This window comes from Delphinapterus leucas, chromosome 16 (assembly GCF_059928025.1).
Source record: "Delphinapterus leucas isolate spDelLeu-1000000601 "Yukka" chromosome 16, BTC_Dleu_Yukka2, whole genome shotgun sequence".
In the NCBI taxonomy this organism is placed as follows: domain Eukaryota; kingdom Metazoa; phylum Chordata; class Mammalia; order Artiodactyla; family Monodontidae; genus Delphinapterus; species Delphinapterus leucas.
Genome location: NC_143144.1, coordinates 47213164 through 47234742, shown reverse-complemented (window position 1 = coordinate 47234742; position 21579 = coordinate 47213164). Strand labels below are relative to the sequence as shown.

The following is a 21579-nucleotide window of genomic DNA, read 5'->3' as shown; positions in this document are numbered from 1 at the left end:
CCCATCTACAAAGCTGGTATCTCTTCAGTGTGATCAGACTGGGCCAGCATGAGTTAGCTCTAGCTCTGCTAGTTGGGGATGGCTATGGGATGGGGCTTGAGGGGTGGCCCAGGGATGGACAATAGCTACCTATGCACTCAGTACAGACTAGGCCTTCCAAGAGAGTGAAAGACCTCATCAGCCTCTCTACCCAAAAATTGCTTGTAAGAGTTAATTTCCATTATTTCATATATTTACTTTTAAAAATATTTATTTTATGATGGGTAATTCAGGTACATAGTATAAAATTCAAAAGCTACAGAAGTAATCTCCCTCTTTCCTCTACCCTTTAATCATACATTCTCTTCCTGGATATAATTACTTTTTCTAATGCATCCTAAAATAATTCCTGCATTTTAATGTATGCTTATTTGTGTGAGTGTGTGTGTGTGTAATTTATATAAATGAAAGCATATTATACATGGTTCTGCACTATGGTCTTTTCACTCAAGATATCCTGGAGATCATATTCATATAGGTTCTCTTCAGTTCTTCTAATTTTATTAATATTCCCTTGTCTTACTGTAGAAAATTTTATTTAGTCAATTCTACATTGGTAGATATTTAGGTTATTTCCAACATTATTATACACAATGCTCTTGTAACATCCTGTTAATGTCATTATTTCCCCAAACCATGAATATGTATGTGAGATAAATAATTGCAAGAAAAATATTTTAAAATAGTGCTAAATTGTTATACAAAGCTGAATTGTCTGCAAAGGTTATACTAGATTGTTTTCCTACCAGTAGTGTATTCACATGCATTTGCATTTCTCTCACTGTAATAAATTCAATACCCTGTTTGTTTTTTCTAACCAACGCCAACTGAGGAGTTTAAATTTTAGGCAGTGGTTTGACTTTAGCACTTTTTATTCAAATTGGCCTTATTATGCACATAGCCATGACTTTCCTTTCTTTATCCATTAAGTTGTTTCTTCGTTTATTTTTGATTCAAAGTTTCTTCTGTTTATTTTTGATTCAAAGTTAATCTTTGATTTGGATGAAATTATAGCATATTAGGTTAATTGAAGAATTTTGTTTAGAGAGCTAGCTCTTTATTCTAATAATACAAAATATGAAATATTTGATGAGCAAGTACCAAAAGAAAGCAATCTTTTACAGTTTATTTTAAAATTCTAGATATTTCTTTTCCCTAAAAGAGCCCAATTAAAATCTCAATATAATTTTTACCAGTCAAAATAATGATTTTATAAACATTTATTACATAGTTCTTGACTTCTGATCATGAGACTCTATTGTTTCAAATGAACATGTCTGATTTCTATGTGAAAATACATTTTTAGTCACAGATAAAAAAATGTTACTGTGAAAATCTATGCCTTAATATTCCGCTTACATATTCAGATGGTAGATCACAATTACAAGATTATGATACCTTTTTTTATCTAAAGAAATATCCTTTGATTTGGGATGAATTGTTTCAGGAGCATTGAAAACCATAATAATTATTAGAACTTTTAAAAAGTGTTCCATGTTGGTAAAACTAATTACAGAGGAGAACAGAGCAGTGATTTCAATCACCGTTTCACATCTGAAAAATGAAACAGAGAATGGGACATTTTCTCAAGGTCACCCACTAAGTTGGCAATAGAACAATGAGACACTCTTCTGGCATGTTGTCTAGAATTCTTTATAGGAAAGGACATCCTCCTGGCTTGAAGGCACTTTATAAAGGCAATAATCCTTTGAAATATGTGACCAAGGAAATTAACATTCATTTCAAACATGCATCAGTTGAAGTTTTAGTACGTTTTTACCAGTCATCATTTGAATATGTTTTTTCCTCTATTTTAAAAATAGGAAAACAAGTGAAGAATCAGTTTTCAGCTCTGTGGAATACAGATGAAACAAAGAAAAAGGAAAATACCACGCATTATTTTATTCTTGAAAGTACTCATGACCCATGAAACACCCATGAAATAATTTGTCTATTAATGTCTTCTCCTGAAATTCCAACTTTATTTGGCCAACTAGATTACAAAATTACATGCATCATTATCTGAAAAGAAAAAACAGCTATTAGATTTATCGATCTCTTAATCCATATTATATTACGAAGTATGGTTCAAAGAAGAGGAAGCATAGTGTTAAGAAGAAAGTGAGTGTTTGACTTGAGTAAATGAATAGAACATCTATTATAATGTACTCCAGGTTTGACTTTTTTAAAATTTTAATTAGAGTAAAATTCTTTCTTCTTTTTTTCCTCTTCAATGAAAATACCTGTAAATCGTTCAGAAATAAACCAAATAGGCCCCTAAGGAAACAATGGCAGTGTAATATCTAAATCTGTACTTCTGAACAACTAATAAAATAATAATAAGGAATGAATGAGAACAACAAACTCTTCTTTCTCTCCATAAAATACACTCTAGGGAGACATTCTTTAAATTTGTAAGACTCTACCAAAGAGTTTAATATTTGAAGCCAGAACACAAAGTAAATACCATTTGTACTCTAGCAACGATAACAACAGCAAAACACTGGGACTCGGAATTTCTTCTGTGGTTCTTATCGTAGTTACAATAGAATGGACAGAGAATTATCTTTAATGACTAGATAGAAGAGCAAATGCCATCAATCATGTCAACATTCAGAGGAATCACATATGGAATATGGAAGCAATATGGATTATGCTGAAGTCAGTTCAGTTTATGGCACAAAGGGAGCACAACAGAAAAAAAATAGCAATATATGTCCCTCTGCCATTGCTTTTCCATCCCCTTTCACTTACACTGATTCCATGTATTAGGTTGAATCATTGTTATTGAAGCATGCCATAGAATGCAGAGTTCATAAGTCACATCAAAAATTCACTGTGCCGGGGCTTCCCTGGTGGCGCAGTGGTTTAGAGTCCGCCTGCCGATTCAGGGGACACGGGTTCATATCCTGGTCTGGGAAGATCCCACATGCCGCGGAGTGGCTGGGCCCGTGAGCCATGGCCGCTGAGCCTGCGCATCCGGAGCCTGTGCTCCACAACGGGAGAGGCCACAACAGTGAGAGGCCTGCGTACCGAAAAAAAAAAAAAAAAATGCACTGTGCCATCGACCCAGCAGAAGTAATATGAAAAAGGAATGTGAAAATTGAGTTATTCTAAATTCATCACTCTATTTATTGTGACCTTGCATGGGTGTAGATCCAAAAGGATTTGCATTCTCTCAGAAAGTGAATTAATGCAGTGAATGGAAATATATACCTATGTTACCGGAAAGGATAAACTTTGGAGTTACTTTATTGGTAACACTTATCATTGCTCTGCCTAGAGAAACACCCTCTTTGAGGTCATGTCATGAGTCCCTGTTATCAATGAAAAAGCAGAGACTGCCTTGGGTGGACTCTGGAAAATGTATCTAGTTCAAACTCAAGTCTTTGTTCGTCATGAGTTGACAAATATTCCTGATAATACATTGATTTTTATGCATTTGTTTTTTCATTACTCCTATATTCTACATTGGAAGGTTCTAAAGGGCAGAGATCATATTTTCTGTTTAGGTATATTCTTTAACATATGGATTTCCATACAGTAACATTTACTTTAATAAGTGAAAAGGACATCAGTGTTTTAAATTAAATGACTCATCTAGGGCTTCCCTGGTGGCGCAGTGGTTGAGAGTCTGCCTGCCAATGCAGGGGACATGGGTTCGTACCCTGGTCTGGGAGGATCCCACATGCCGCGGAGCAGCTGGGCCTGTGAGCCATGACCTCTGAGCCTGCGCGTCCGGAGCCTGTGCTCCGCAATGGGAGAGGCCACAACAGTGAGAGGCCCGCATACCGCAAAAAAAAAAAAAAAAATTAAACTGACTCATCTAAAATTATTTCCTCAATACTTTATTTCATACAAATTGTTCCCTCTGTTTGTGCTTTCCACCGAATTTTTAAGATTTTATTAATATGGTAAAGGAAAAAAGTTTCCCTTACTCAATCTCTTTTGAAAAGTAGATCCTTGGACTAGTCTACAGGGTCTGAATGATGGGACCCTGCCTTCCTTTCTGGTTTCTCCTGGCCCCTGCCTTCTTTTACTCTATCCCTGAATTTCAACCTTCTTTTTTTATAATAAGTTATTTCCTACCTCGGGGTTACTGCATGCTTTTCTTTCCCTGACTCATCTTGCTAATTCAACTCATTTGGGGGGAGGTCTTAATTTTTAATGCCCCCCAAAAGGCTGTCTGTCCTCTGAATTTCAAAATGACATCCTCTCTATTAGATCTCTGTTTGCATGCTATTTGATCAGCATTTTTTTGCATACTAATTTAACTTCTGTCCCAACTAGACCATAAGGTTCAGACATTCAGAATATAATAGCCCTCAGTAAATATTTGTTAAAATAAACATTGACATTATATTCATGAAACATGTGAATATTTAAGAATAATAAAGTGTTTGAAAGATATTCACCAAGGTGTTGACCTTAGTTATCTCCTGGCACCTGGCAGATGGTATTATAGTATTTTTCTATTTTCTCTCTTTTTTGTTTGTTTAACTACATATTTTTTTCCGTGATTAGTATGTAGACATATTTCTTATGTGGATTTTTTCCCCTTTAAAATGCTACTGAAAAATCATGGAAGTTTGCATGGATGAAAGTTTGAACTGGAATAAATGGCTCTTGGAGGAGCCACCTGCGTGTGCACAGGCATGGAGATGATAGCTGGCGTATTTTGAGGAAACAGTTATACGTCGCAGGTACAGCAGAGAATCATCTGTGTAGTGCCTGGAAAGGTGAGAGGTCAGTTAGTGGAGGACCTCAAACTCTAAATGACAGTATAGAAACTTTTCTTTTCTCTTTTGAAAGTTCTCATGCAAAGAACTGACATGACTGGATTTACATTTGAAAATGTGCAGCAAAGTGAGATATGACGTAGAGGAGGGAGAGAGTGGTGGCAAGGAGGTCAGTTATAAGGCCTGATCAGCGTTCCGGGGTAGAGATGGTGAAGGCCCAAAGTAAAGCAGTGGCTATGAGAATGCAAAGCAAGGATGGATATAAGAGATAAGGCAAAGATAGAACTAGTAGAATCAATCATAGGCAGTGATGGAGAAAGGAGAGTAATAAAAATGAATCCAATCTTTTGAGCCTAGGCAAATGCAAGAATGGTGATGTCATTTACCCAGATAGGGAACCCAAGGAAAACAGTAGTTTTGAGGTTAAAAGAAAATGAGTTCGGTTTTAATTAGAGGTTGCAATGGAACTTTCGGACAAGGGTGTCCAGTAGGAGAAAGGTAAAGTTAGAAATGAAGACTTAAAAGTCATTAGTATAAAACTAACAGCTGATGCCATAGGATTATGTGAGATTTCCCCAATAACAAGAGTTGGAGCAATCAAAAAGAAGGCCAAAAAAAAGAATTTTGGAGAAATACCTATTTTCTAGTGAACCAAGGAAGAGGATTCAGGAAAACAAACTGAGAAGGTAGCGTCAGAAAACAATTGGGAGACTGATTTAGAATAGAATTTTAGGAAAGGAGGTTTCCTGAGAGGAGCTCTGTCCAGAAGGGTAACATGCTTTCTAGATGTCAGAGGATCCCAAAGTGACAGCAATGATGATGATGGTGATAGTTAACATTTATTGGTTGCGTACTCTATGCCAAGCTTGGTTAGAAGACAAGTGTTTATTTGCATTAATTCATTTTACACTTAGTGTGTGTGTTCTATTGGAGTGTGGGAGTTATGAATCATGTTAGAATAACTTCATGACTAAATAGGAAGTAGAGTTGGTGAATGCCCTGATACAACTTTTTTTTCACGACACTTATCTCCTCTGGGACCAAACTTTCAAATAGCACAGTTGAATTTGCCACAAACTCTGCAATTCTAGTTCATAATTAATTCAAAGTCTAATTTCAAGTGGCCCTTGGATGCTTGGCATAGTCTATCAGTTTTGAACATCCTATGTGTTGTAGTATGATTGCCTTTGATTTTGAGATGAAAAGGATTTATTTTGTCCTAAATTTAACTGTGGACTTGAATGAGAATGAAGGGCTCTGACCCATGGTTGCTGTAAGCTGTCAAGCCATTGGAGTAATGTCACTTTCCATCAAGGCTGGCACCGAGGGAATGCTAGGACTCTGATGACAGCAGTCACATTGCTCTAGAGCTGAAAAGGGAGAGCCTCTCCTGGAACAGTTACTTTGCGTAAACTGTTCTGCTTTGGCCTCATACACTCTGTGTTCCCGGAGAGATATCAATGTACTATAGAGTTCCCTAGCAGCCATGAGACATGAGAGAATTGCTTCAGAAAGAGAAGAGTCAATGTAAACCCTTGCTATGGATTATTCAGATACTGACAGCGACTCTACTTTGGGGTGCAGTGATGATGAAGACTCCAGTGATGAAGTTCAGAGAATATCAGAGTCAGTGCACAGAAAACCGTATTTGCAAATATTTTTGGATATTTTTTCATGCTCTATGATTTCATTGAAAGGAATTTCTAACTCCTCCAAAAATGCTTAAAAAAAGAACACTACTAAACTGCATAGCTTTTGCTCATTAATTAATGGCAAGTTTGTGAAATATCTGTTAATTTGCCAAACAGTAGCTATTTCTGCAGTAGTACATGTTTATTAATTGTCATGCTGAAATAAACTAATATACAGGTACAGACATAAATGAATATGAGATTTCTATTTTTAAAGACAATGTGCATGTTAGACCTGGACTGTTACGTAGATACATGGAGCTTTACCTCCTATAAAGAAGTGTGCTGTGCTCAGAGGCAATATGTGTTTGGTGAAAGGTTTAAGTATATTAGACATTATCTTAAAATTCTATTTATAAAATTCTCTTGCCAATGTTTTTTCGAAGTCTCATATATAATTCTATTAGAAATGCTCAAACACCCTGATATGCCAAAAAGTAAAACTAAAAGAAAGCTCAGTTTTTTAAAAGGAACATTATCTCCCTCTTCTTTTCCCCATGTCTAAACTAGTATTACATGAAGCCCCTGCTACCTTGGTACATGTTCTGTGTGAAACCAGTATCATAACAGCTATGTAGATATGTTACGTAGCTGTGGAGCTATTGGGACATCCCTGTTTTATGAGTATTTAATATTTCATATCTCAGTCCAAGTGATATTTGCTTTTACCGTGGTCCTTGGTCCTATAAAGGAAATAAGCACACACAGTAACTCACAGTATTGTCAGCTTACATAAATATATTCTCTCATCAGAAGTTTCTACAGTCTCTCCTAAAATAAGGGATTAATATATGTCAATACTAGGTCAGGTAGCATTTTTCCAGGAGCAAGCTCTCTGGGTACGCAGGGACGGCATTTCCAGACACCTGCATAGGCAGGCATAGTGGCATTAAACATCTTAAGTAGAAATGCAGTAACATTGTAATGGCAACATGAGTTTGGCATTGAATGAACTTGGCATTGAATGATTATTGTTATATAACATTGTTATAAAGCAACATAGCAGGGCTATGACATACTATGGATAGGAACTCTAATAATTTGAGAATCGAAATGGTTTATTGATTTAGCTTTGCAGTTGGGCACCCATAAACATATTAATGCTGCTTTTTTAAATAGTTAAATATTAAATATAATTTTTATACTGATGGGCAGGGAGACATTATGAGTGCTTACTGCTCAGATGTCATCCTGCAGTAGAATGAATTTAGAATAGTTGTCAATTTAAAATCTTATAGCAGAGGGTATAGGCAGTGAACTGTTGAGAAAAGAACATGGACTTTGGAGCCAGACAGCTCTTTGTTCAAATACCAAGACTGCGACTCATTCGCTATGTGTGTCTTTTGGTGTATTACATAACATTTATCCCCAAGTGTAAATTTCAGATAAAATACCCGCCCTCTGTTATATGCATTAACTGAGGTTTGTGCAGATTGTTTAATATAGTTCCTGATATATACTAGATGCTCAACAGATGGCAAATATTATAATCCACTGTTTAATATGCTGTTTTTTCTCCATGTTATGCATCTTTTTGTTTTGATACATATCACATTACTAGGTACTGAGCCTGATTGTAGGCCATAACTTACAAAATTTCCTTTTTTAAAATAAAATAGTCTCAATTTCTATTGACTGTGTCACTTTTCTGATCTTTGATTTTTCACCATCTACATTTTAAAATATCTATGTATTTTCTTTTTGTTGCAAGGAAATTGCATTTATTTTGAAAGTGTATGCAGTTTAGACCGGACATACGGTACAGTTTTAAAATGTCGGACATTTGTGATGAAAGCATTTTTTTAATTCATATGCATGGAAAATATGTTGAAAATGAAGCATTATTTTTCATATGTTGTATTTTGAAAGACTCTGTGGGCAATTTTAAGTTGTCAAGGTAGAAATATATTTTAGGGAAAGTTTGTTTTCTGTAAAGCTGTGATAGATTTTTAAAAAATACACTGGCAGCAACTTGTAGTAACATATGCTGATGTGAGCAGCCTCCTAAGAAATAAGTCATTCATACAATTTATAAGGCCCCTGATGGGCATTACTGATGACTTCTGTCTGTTGTGTCCACTTCACCAAAAACTACTGCATAGAAATAATAATGGACTTGAAAATATATTATCTATTTCTATGGAACAGAAAGAAAATCCTCACTTTGTTCTTGGGTAGTAGCATTTCATAAAATACCAGACAGCGCCTCCACAAAGGCAGTATTGTTGATGAGAAAAATTAGAAGTAATGAACGGCAGGACCCACTGCTCTGTCTGTGCTAGGCATTGTGAAAAACATCATTATTGCATTTAAGACCATTAAATGGGCACTGTTATCATTCCCATTTTTATAGATGAGGAAATTGAGGCTTTCATAAAGGGTGTATACCTTGTTTTGTAAAACTGAGAGAGTATGACTCCAAAGCCTGAACTCTATTCTTCCCAAGGTTTCAAGATTCCTATTCACACACTTACTAAGCAACTCATCTGTTCCAGCCATTCAGTATAAAATGGGGAGCAAAACTAGCCATGGACCCTGCCTTCATAACGTTTAGTGGAAGGAGGATAGAGCCATTAACCAACAAATAAATGCATAAATTATAAACCGTGATAGGTACTTGGATGGAGAGGTACATAAGGCCATGAGAACAGATAAATAGGGAACCCAACCTAGTTAATTCAGCATGGCATCCCTGAGGAAAGGGGCACCTAAGCCGAGATCTAAAGGGTAAGCAAGTGTGAACTGGTCAAGGAGTTGGAGAGGAAGTTCCTAGGTTTAGGGAAGGCTTGGTAAGAAGAACTCATGACAGGACGGAGATCTTGTGTTCAGTAATTTAGAGGAGCCAGTTTGGATGGAAGGTGGAGGATGTACGGGGGGCATTGGGAGGATCATACTGGAAATTGAAGAGACTGAAATAGAAATTTTAGGATCAGAAGTGAACTTTGTATGGTAGGTAGATTAAAAATATACAATAATCAATAGGTTTTTTTCTTTAATAGCAATAACCAATGAGAAACAGAAATGGAAAAGGAATGCCATAAGAGAAACTGATAATATAAAACACCTAAGAATACTTTTTTAAAAAATGCTAGGAAAAAGATTAAGTGAAAAAGATTAAGAAAGATTAAGACATAAAACTCGATCTGAAAACAGGAGAGTCATGCTGTGCTCTTGCAAGGAAAATTAATATAATCAGAAAGTTCTTCTTCTGAAATCAATGTAAAAATGTAATACAACTCTACTAGAATCCCACTGTGGGTTTCTTTAGATGTGGGAAAATGATTTTAAAATCTTTATGAAATATGAGTGCTTAAGAATATCATCAAGATATTTCTGAAAAAGAATTTTGGTAGGGGAAACTGCTTTTCCAAATACTAATAGTTACTATAAAGCAACTGTAGTGGTAGCAGCAGCATGTAGCAACAGTGAAAGACAAAAGGATCAATGGAAAAATATAGTTCAGAAGTATCTGTGAGAACTTAGTGTATTTTGAAAAAATAAAAATCCACTGGGAAAGTCTTTATTTTCAAGACGTTAAAGCCTGATATTAGAGACGTATGATGTTTCAATTATCGTTTTTAGATGGTTATTAACACCATATTATTTCCTATGTACATATCTCTGTAATGTATTTCAAACTTATATTTATCATTAATTATATTAGAAATTTTACCTTACTAGGAAACAGTGTTTCAAGTATAACTTAATGTTTCCATGACAGTGGTACTATTAAATTTTTAGTAGCTCAAAATGAAATGTGAATGTTAATTTACCAAATCCATCTTTGACTGCTGGATAAGATGAGATACCATGGCAGATTTATAAAGGTTTAAGAGGTTGATAGATATTCCTGCAGTGACCATTTAGATGCTTATAAAGGAACAGGATATACATATTTCAATCAGAGTGATTAAGATTTGTTGAATGTTCTTGAACAGACATAAGCTCTGGTATAGGTGAATAACTGTTTATTATAAGTTGCCAAAAGATTGGTCACATAAGTACAGGGTCTCCAAAGTAAGAAAATGATTAAAACAGGTCCATTATTCTCAGAGTAATAATGATAAATTCATACACAAATGGATTAGATACTCAAGTTTCCAGAATTATATCTTCAGGTCTTTTAAAAAGTTTACCTATTCATGTTCATTACTGTCTTTATCATCATCCAATTAATTCATTAATTCCCCAACTAGCATAGGGACTGGTGATATAAAATTTTGTTTCATTTGTGTAAGTGAAAATTAAGTTTGAAAATTATAACTACTAGATTATAATTGTAAGATTTGTGTGATAAATGACAAGAGTAATATGGTTCCTCAGGACAAAGAAATTTGAAACATGAACAAAGCTTAAACCTGGAAGTACAAAACTCAGAAGAGTATACATAATTTAATATGTGTCTTGAATTAATCATAATGAACACTTTTCTTTGATATTAAAGGGTGTTTTACTTCAATCTCTCTCTATTTTTTGTATAGGGAAGATGTCAGAACAGCAAACGTAATTGCTGCAGAAGCTGTAACCTGCCTTGTGATCGACAGAGAGTAAGTGCCTTGCTTTCTTATGCATATTGCACACTCATATCAGTGACACACATAAGTTCCTGGAATTAGACATCGCTTCATGGAGCTATTAATACCTGTTTTATATATTTTTATTTAAAATGAGTTCTATATTTGATTCGTATTCCCTGTTATTCTTGGAAGTGGCTCACTCTGCCATTCCAACTTTGTGATCTTTAACAAGGTATTTAACCACTGTGAACTTCACCTCAGCTCATTTGGGAACTGGGGATAATGCAACATCATAGAGATATCATCAGGATTGATGAGAACACATGAGAAAAGCGTGCTCATTGCAGCTCTATTTACAATAACCAGGACATGGAAGCAACCTAAGTGTCCATTGACAGATGAATGGATAAAGAAGATGTGGCACATATATACAATGGAATATTACTCAGCCATGAAAAGAAATGCAGTTGAGTTATTTGTAGTGAGGTGGATGGACCTAGAGCCTGTCATACAGAGTGAAGTAAGTCAGAAAGAGAAAAACAAATACCATATGCTAACACATATATATGGAATCTAAAAAAAAAAAAGGTTATGAAGGACCTAGGGGCAGGACAGGAATAAAGATGCAGATGTAGAGAATGGACTTGAGGACACGGGGAAAGGTGAAGCTGGGATGAAGCGAGAGAGTGGCATGGACATATATACACTACCAAATGTAAAATGTAAAATAGATAGCTAGTGGGAAGCAGCCTCATAGCACAGGGAGATCAGCTCGGTGCTTTGTGACCACCTACAGGGGTGGGATAGGGAGGGTGGGACGGAGACGCAGAGGGAGGAGATATGGGGATATATGTATATGTATAGCTGATTCACTTTGTTATAAAGCAGGAACTAACACGCCATTGTAAAGCAATTATACTCCAATAAAGATGTTAAAAAAAAAAAAAAGAAAAGCATGTGTCCAAGTGGTCTTTACCCAGGAGACACTTGACCAATGCTATTTGTGTAAATTTTTAAAAATAATAATTAGTAGTATTTTTCAATTATATTTTATAATTTATAAAATATAGTATATTTATAATAATTATAAATTATTTTATGTTTATATAATATAAATTTATTATTGTTACTAGGAAATGGACTATTCCTTGAGCATGTTTTAGTTTTCTCCTCTATTCTTCCATCCCCAAATTTCTAAAATAGAAGCATTTAGGAAGACACTTTTGGAGAAAGCATCAGTTCTACACATAGGCATATTTAGGGCCATTAAAAGTTTGTTCAGTGATGCTGTTCCCTGTTCCTTTTGTTTATTCTGCCTTGCTAGCCCCATTACCTGAACGCTTTACAGGTTAAACTACAAATATCAGATTATTGACTCTCCAATAGCCTGAGTAAAATGCATGTCTACTGTCTGGAAGCAGTCCTCCAGATGTTTTCTCTTTGCTGTGTATGTGGATACATTTATCACAAAAGCCAAGTGCCTGACCCAGGACAAGAACCATAAAGCATCCATTTTAGTGGAGCCATTAGAGCTAGAATAGGCTGTGAATGTCAGTGTGGAATGAAACTGAGGGGCAGATATGATCAGTTCAGAATGAAGGAGTTGAATGTTGAGCTCAGGGGGCTCTGGACGTAGAGGAATCCCACTTGATTCACAGATCTCACTTTTGCATGCCCCTCTGTGCTGGATCTCTAGAACCAGAGCAGTGGCATCGTTGCAGAATGATAGCTATATCCATGAATATTTCTGAAACAGATATTCTTCATCTGGTTCCCAGAAACAACAATTACCTGTTCAGTCTTTTTTTCATTTGACTAACGTTTTTCTGAGGCTGTAGCACATTGTTAAGGCATTGTTAAGGGCTGTGAGAAGAATCAAAGGAGCAGCACAGATCCTGGTTTGGGGGGTTAGCTTCTAATGGAGGAATTGTGGCATTTATACAAATAACCATCATGCAAAGCAGAAGGCAAGAATGGTCCACAGTGTACTGTGGGAGTCCAGAGAAGGGAGTTGACTACTTCTGGGGAGAATCAGGGAAGTCTTCATGGAATAAATGGTTTTATTAGATAAATCTGTAAGTATAGGAGAAGCAAGATAAATAGAGTGAATAGCATAAGCAGTACTCAGAATAGGACTATGAGCCATTTCTACTGGCTCCAGGGAGGCTGTGTAAAGGTAGTTGGAGGAGCTGTGACAGAAACGTTCACAAACATGTAGGGGCTGGTTCACCAAGATTACCAAGTGGTGGGAGAAGGGTGACTTTGACAGTTCTCTGAAGCCAGATAGTGTCACTAGAACACTGAGAAGGCTGTGTAAGATGAATTAGAGGGAGAGGATAGAGACAGAATATCTGATTGGCAGTCTGTAAATCCAAGTGGTGATCATGAGAACATTAATGGGAGGCGTACATTAGAATGAAGAGGTAAACCCAGAGGGCTTAACACTTGACTGAATGTGAAGGCTAATGGAGAAATTAGGGGTGTAGTCAGGATTAAGAAGATCTAGAAGGAATGTTGAAAAAAAAAATTAGTTTGGGAGGCATAATGATTTTTCACTAAAAATATAATAAATTTGACATACAAGTTGGACACTCAGGAACGGATGCCCTGCAGGAGGTAGAGAATGTGGGACAATAACTCATTAGAGTTAACTTAAAATTAACTTAAAAATTGCTGACATCGGGCTTTCCTGGTGGCGCAGTGGTTGAGAGTCCGCCTGCCGATGCAGGGGACACGGGTTCATGCCCCGGTCCCGGAAGATCCCACGTGCCACGGAGCGGCTGGGCCCATGAGCCATGGCTGCTGAGCCTGCGCGTCCGGAGCCTGTGCTCCGCAGCGGGAGAGGCCACAACAGTAAGAGGCCCGAAAATTTCTGGAAATAGTGAAAAAGAGGAAAGAAAGAAAATTTGTAGAGGTGTAAATAAGGAAAGTTATGGGAACTTGGATGGCCTTAATCTTGCCTCTACAGCATAAAGCAGAGGAATCTGGTGAGGGAAGAAGTGACACTGGGGCTGAGGGTTTGCCAGCTGATTGGGGATGGATGGGTAATCGTATCAGTTTATATCTCTACAGTCCTTTGTAATTTATGAATTTCCACACATATGAGATCCCACCTGGAAAAAAGATAGGATGTTTAACAAAAAAAGAAACTGAAACCCATAAAAGTTTAATAACGTGATAAGGTTTCATGGTAAATAGTAAGGCCCAGATTAATCAAGTCAGGAACAAACTGATGGGACATTGTGAGTCATCTAGTGCAGGTTCTTCACTTTGGTTAACTGAGATCCCGAGAGATGAAGGAGCATCAAGTAGCATCACATACATATATTTGATCTCATCCATTCTCTTTTCTCAAACCTAGTCATATATAGTGTGCTGTGGGGAGTGTATGGACTCTGTCAAATAAAGCTCAATACTGAATATTTACTGCACCATGTTATGAGAATATGGGCAAGTTATTTAAATTCTAAGTCTCAGTTTCCCTATCTGCAAAATGGGATATTGTCACCTAAATTATAAAATTGGTTTGAAGATCAAACAATTTAATTCATATTAAGGTCCATGCACAGCACAAGATGTGTAATAAGCGCTCAATAACTGTGCCCTTCCTTTTCTTAGAGAAAGTATTGGAATCCCTTGGGTGTAGCAGTTTTTCTCTCTAATCAGCATAAGTTTATCTTCAGGGGTATACACAGAAAGGATACCTTGAGGGAGGTCTGGCTTTAAACATAAATATAGACTTGAGGATATGGGGAGGGGGAAGGGTGAGCTGTGACAGGGCGAGAGAGAGTCATGGACATATATACACTAACAAAGGTAAGGTAGATAGCTAGTGGGAAGCAGCCGCATGGCACAGGGATATCAGCTCGGTGCTTTGTGACCGCCTGGAGGGGTGGGATAGGGAGGGTGGGAGGGAGGGAGACGCAAGAGGGAAGAGGTATGGGAACATATGTATATGTATAACTGATTCACTTTGTTATAAAGCAGAAACTAACACACCATTGTAAAGCAATTATACCCCAATAAAGATGTTAAAAAAAAAACACATAAATATAGAGAAGACAGCTTGAGTCTAGGGCTCAAGAGGTGCATTTCTGTACTCACGAGAGGAGTTGGGCTTCTCACCAAATGATGAATTCACAGCTTAAAAAATCAAACTGTAACTGAAGGATCTTCTCATAAGCCTGCTGCTGGTACCTAATTTATGGCCAATTAGGGGAGCACCAGGGCTTCATCCCATGCAAACAGATGGCAGATGTTAGAACTGTCAACAAAAGGAGCTTCTTTCAAAAATTTACAACTGAGGTACCATGTTACATAAGCCAGTGATTATGCTTTATCATTCCAGAGGGACAGCAAAAGAACATTATTGTAACTAATCATGCATGTCAGAATTTTTTTAAAAATTGCTCATTGATAAACTAGAAAATGATAAACAGATACATGGTTTTCTCAGGAAGCATTCTCTGAGGATGGGTTTCTTGCAGCCTAGTCATTATTTTAATAATTACCCAGTCTATCTGCAGTCTTTCTAAAATTCATGAAAATTGACGTAAAAGAATATTAATCTAAAAGAACAACCTATTTCCATTAATAAAGTTCTTCAATATATAAAACACAACTAAGAATATTTAGCATCTCTTGTTTTGGAATCCATGAAAAGAAATAAATATAAAAGTAACTATATCATGTGTTCCTTAATCAGTTATGCAATGTTTACTTCTTCATTGGCATGGTAAGTTGTTAATGAAGCTAGGAGTTCACGTAGGATAACTTATTTTTTGACATGTTGAGACCATTTTTAAAGACAGTAATATAACTACTAGTAAATATTCAAAGAGTTACATATTTTCCCCCAGGAAATTAAGATCTAAGAGTCTCAACTCTATCCCTGATTTATTGTGTAACCTCCAAGGTGTAGCCATATTGGTTATAAAAATTGAAACACTTTCATACTGGTTGGTAAATAGCAGTAGTCTGAGCTCCCTGTGTGTTTTTCCCACCCCTCTGCTGCCTGGTGATCTGATTCCTCTGGCCAGGAATCTCCAGAACTCTCCTTGATCCAGCAACTAAAAGGGAGCGTCTGGCATACATCAGGACCAGTGTCCATTCTGATTGGTCAATTCCTGTGTCATACTGGCAACTAATTATTTTGACTAGTAATGTCAAGCTAAAATGACAGTTTATCACCAGGAGTTTTCAAGCTTTTGTTTTACTAAACCCATTGTTTAAATAAAATAAATTAGTAAGAAAACAGGAACCTTTTTTGGCTGTCAAGAGAGTAAGACCTCTTAGTCTACCCAGGAGTCTTCCCTCTCTCCCTCCAAATCCCTCACTCCACATGATTCTTAAGGCCCTTCATGAGACCCCGTGAGTCATTAAAATGATTTACAAACCATGTATGACTAACCCTTACCTTTTTGTGACACTCTGTGATATTTAATCATACTTTGGAGCCAGTTATGTTATTGAGACAAAGTCTGGGGGATAGAAACCAAGAACTAGCCTAGAGGAAGTGCAGTGTACTGGGGCATAAAGATGATGAGATTAGGAGGGAGTGTCAAATATAAGATTATTGGGCATTGGAAATGGCAGTCTTAGAAATTAAGGTATCTCTGTAGATCAGAAAAGCCTAGGTGACTCTGGGTCAAGTTTTTACCTCCTAGAGCTAAGTTGACTTGTGTGTAAAAGACATATTCATACCATCTAGTTAAAAGAGTAGCAAGACTGTAGCATAGCCACTAGGCTAATGATTAGGAAGCAACTCATAGGTCTAAGGCTGGTCCCCAAACCTGTACAAAATAGAGTAGCAAATAGGTTACCAAGAAAGATTGGACATAGAGAAAAAATCACTGGAATTGGTAAACTGAAGACTACTTCTCAACACCCAAACTGGAGCCTAGAGCCAGACTAGGAAATTTTAACATTTATTCAGAATAAAAAATGAATGCCTGCTTCCTGTGTCAGTTACTTGGGCTACTGAGATGAACAAGACACGAATTCAATACAGGTTTGAAAACTGAGTGTATAGGACCAGCTCAATTATATTACATTTATGTTGCTGTTGTTTCTTTACCAGTAATGGCAGCAAAACCTCCATCTGTCTATTCACCCTATCCTCCACATGTAGCCTGTTTCTAGTACTAGTTTCCGGTTCTTCAGCCACATCTGCCATCAGTCTCCAAGGATAGTGCTTCTGATCCTGGCCTCTACCCAGATCTCCTCCCCGCCTTCTTGCTTATGGTAGGTTGGTGCCTTCCTCCATTCCCCTTTGCTATGGCTTATTTAGGTGTTCAACTCCAAGTTGAAAGTAAAATAAACAAAAATACTGAAGCCATGCTCTGGGCTCCGTAGAACAAGCAACAGACCAGCCAGGCAGGAGCCAGGGAAGTCATCTATATCAGGACTTAGGATGTCAGAGGAGATGGAAACATATGGAAAAATAGTATTTATCCAACTTCTCTCAGGGAGGGTGCTATAGATGTTTCCTGGCTAAGGCTTCTGCTCAAGAAGGAACAGATGATCACTAAAGTTCCCCACAAAAATGGTGGGTTGTATTAAGTGCAGGAGGTTTATTTTCTGAGTGAGGTATGTAAGTATGAAGCCATAGCTGCATGACGTAAACCAGGGATAGGAAAACTTTTTCTGTAAAAGGCCAGAAAATCAATATTGTATGCTTTGTGGGCCGAATAATCTTTGTTGCACCTACACAATTCAACCGTTGTAATGCAAAAGCAACCAAAGACAATAGCAAATAAATGAAATGTCTTTGTTCCAATAAATCTGTTTATAGACAATGATATTTGAATTTCATATTATTTTTAGAGGTCAAGAAATATTATTCTTCTTTTGAAACTTTTTTGTTCCTGCCACTTAAAAATGTACAAATTATTCTGGGCTTCGCTGGTGGCTCAGAGGTTGAGAGTCCGCCTGCCGATGCAGGGGACACGGGTTCGTGCCCCGGTCCGGGAAGATCCCACATGCCGCGGAGCGGCTGGGCCCGTGAGCCATGGCCGCTGAGCCTGCGCGTCCGGAGCCTGTGCTCCGCAGCAGGAGAGGCCACAATAGTGAGAGGCCCACGTACCGCAAAAATAAATAAATAAATAAAAATAAATAAATAATTTTTTTTAATGTACAAATTATTCTCATCTAATGGCCATACAGGAAACAGTCAGCAGGCTGAATTTGGCCTGTGAACCATAGCTTTCTGACCCCCGACTTAACCAATATTAAAGAATTGAGTGCTGCCCCCAGTGGTCCTATTCTGATCTTCCTCCAGGTTGTGCTGAGCCTATCTTTTAAACATAACAAACACACAAAGAATACTGATTTGACGTGCCTTCTGGTGTTGGTCCTCCCAATGCCACCTGTCAACTTGCTTTCCCCTCACTGACACCATTCACCCTCCAGTTCCCTCATCCTCTTCGCTTTACTCTTTTACACACCCCACACACACATACACGCTTTCTTCTTCGTCTTTTTTTTTTTTTTTTGGCCATGCTGCGTGGCATGCAGGATCTAAGTTCCCCAGTCAGGGATTGAACCCATGCCCCCTGACTGCCAGGGAATTCCCTGATCCCTGTACTTCTTAATTGCACTCCTGCATTCTCAAGGACTTCGCTTCAGGCTTTTCATTAATTTAGGTAGTAGCTAATTAGAGATTAAGATGATTCTCTGTGAGTTATTTGCATTTTGATGACATACCCCTGAACACTGAAAAATCATGAAAATCCAGAAGATTTTAGAACTTCAGGTGTCATGGAAGGAGAGGGGAGGGACCATACGGGAAGAATTTGGTGACAGCAGAATCTTTCCAGCACCGTTCTCACCCCACAGTTCTAACCAGGTCAGTCTCATGAAGGCCCATGCACCCAGTGGTGTGTGCCCCACCTAGGTCACCTGTGTCCTTGTCTTTTTATAACTGCCATTCTGGGTCCACATGACAGGACTATAGGGACTCCACATGCCACATTGCCTGTAGTCACATTACTTAACTGATAGGGTGACAAATTTAAAATATTTCACAGCCTCAGCCTTTCCCACGGCCTAAGTATATTTTACTTTGGTTCATTTTCCAGAAAGAAATCTGAGGCGATGTGAGGATATTTGCAGGATGAGCATGAGAAAACAGGTGTGAATGGTGTCAGTTGCGATCATTTGGGCTTGTCTTTTTTATGGAGCTGTTATCGATTGGCGTGCTTTACAAAAAAATATTTACTAATTAAGAGAGATAAAATGCAGAAGTTTAAAGAGAGTCGTTAATATTGGTTCAATTTAATAATGGGAGTTGAATTATATCGTGCCCTGAGCAAGCATGATTTAACTACAGAATAAACACATAGCCACTGGAAAAGGGTTATAATCCAGAGATAGTATTCATGGTTTAAACTCATAGAAAGAGATGAATGGGACTGCACTTCATCACGTGTGCCTTCTCTAATGCTTTAAAATCATAGACCCTCCTCCTGCTGCAAGTCATTAGAGAAATTATATATAGCATTACTGACTAGGGAGCTCATTGAGAAGGTCTGGTCCCTTGCTTCATCCACCCAAATAAAACTTACTGGTTACTGGCCTTATGTCAGCCACTCAGACATCTAATATTTGGGGAGTTTAGAGGCTAATGTGTAAATATTACACTACCTATTTCTATCCCTGTTGTATGGATAATTTCCAGCTCTAATTTGTTGTGTCCCAAACTCACTGAGGTTCTGACAGTATCCTTTGGTAACCTGGACTCTATTCAAACTAAAAGAAGTCCAATGTCATTAATATGTTGGTAGAGCATTAATCAAATTTAGCACATTCTTTTGTTTAAAAAAACATTGTTAAAATTTTTTCAGATGATGACCAGATTAGTCAAAAAGTCATAGCAGAAACTTAGGATACTGTGGAGACAAGGAGTAGTCACAAACCCCAGGCCTGTAAGAGAGCACGCAAGGAAAACACTCCTCTTCTCCCATCCCTCTCTCCACCCTCCACCCTGCCCTGCTGAGACTAAGAACTAGACCTTGTTATGAGGAAAGGTTTCTGAAACTGGATATTATTGACATTTTGGGTCAGCTAGTTGGTTTTTGTGGAGGGCTGTCCTGTGCATTGTAGAATGTTTAGTAGCATCCTGACCTCTACCCACTAGATAAAAGTAGCACTCCCCGACAACCCCAATGTGACAATAAAAAGTGTCTCCAGTGTCCCCTGGGGGAAAATCACCCTTGTTGGGAAGGACACAGCCATGGCTTGCTAGATGGCAGTAAAGTGCTCTGATGCCATGGGAGTAGAACTTGTGCCACAAGGGTTCCAGGGAAAGCTGTTCATAATGAGGAAACCACCTAAGGGGAAGTGTGCTGGGAAAGCTGCTGGTTGCTTAGTATTGCTGGCCTCCAAGTACTGTAGTAGCCATACACTGGAGAAGCCACAAGAACCTACCAAGCTGACTGGAGCCAGGAAGCAAAATACCTTATTCTTGCAATATCTCCCCAGTGCCCTCTCCTGGCAAAGTTTCAGTGCCAGTTGGCAAAGAAAGAAATTTAATAGCCCAGATCCATTTTTATAGAGCAGTCAAAAGGGTGAATTTAGAGCTGACAAGCAATAAATAAGTCAATAACCAGTATAGATTCCAAACCAAATCCTATTCCAAGGTCCAGAGCTATAAAGATAAATAGCAAAGTCTTTGCTTGCCTTGGAGTAACTCCTGATCAATACAGATGCATTAAAAATCATGAGAAACTGCCACTTCAGTGTGAAAAGTAAACTTGGGGAGAAATGTGTTTTGCCTGTAGCATCCCAGAGGACTTGCTGGACAAAGTGATATGTGAGTCAAGTCTTTAAGTTTGAGTAGGAATTTTACAAGTGAAGAAGGGAGGATAAATACAGCTCCTGCTGAAGGAAGGACGTACACTAAGATGAGGAATTTGGAAATGTCATTGTACAGTAAAAGGTGGAATATGGCAAGAAAAGAGGATGTATGGGTCAAGGAACTGGACAGTAAACTAGACAGGTAGTGTACTGGGAGATACAGTTGGAAGGAGATGGAGACATATTATAAAGAAATCTCCTAATATCTCAAACTAAAAGAATATGATTCTATCCTCTGGGCAATGAGGAACCATCAGAAGACAGTGACTACTGCAGTTTGTATTTGCTCTTGAAGGAAGGGAGCGGAAGATCGATTCCAATGGGATGAACTCAAGCAGGGAAACAAACTACTAGGAGGCGACAGCCCTAGCGGTTGCTCACTAGAGTTTAAGAGTCTAAACTTCAAAGCAGATTTGGGGGAATAATTAGATGTGAGAGGTTAAGAAAGAAGTGCTTCTGTCTTGGGAGATTTGGTGGATGTCTACAATAGATCAAAAGTATGAGAGATAGAGCAGGTTGAGGTGAAAGTAATTGGTCGATCAGTTAAGGATATGTTAAGTTCAGACTGTCTAAGTGGTGTTGAGATATTCAGATGGAGAAGTCCACTGACAGTTAGAAATGAGTTGTTTTATTTTTTCCTGACAATCAGATGATAAACAGAAATTGACGATGATTTCACAGTTCAGCACTTTAAAAATATTGCAATCACAGCTTTGGTTTTGTTAATTACGATTGTTT

General features: G+C 37.8%; 1 protein-coding gene across 2 annotated transcripts in view; it reads left to right on the top strand.

Annotated features, from left to right (window-relative positions):
- Positions 1-21579, top strand: part of PRKG1 (protein kinase cGMP-dependent 1) — a 1173156-nt gene that overhangs the window by 1024262 nt on the left and 127315 nt on the right. For both annotated transcript variants that reach the window (XM_022569451.2, XM_022569450.3), the window contains exon 8: positions 10951-11016. In XM_022569451.2, the coding sequence (XP_022425159.1) occupies positions 10951-11016 (66 nt within the window). The remainder of the gene's footprint in view (positions 1-10950; positions 11017-21579) is intronic.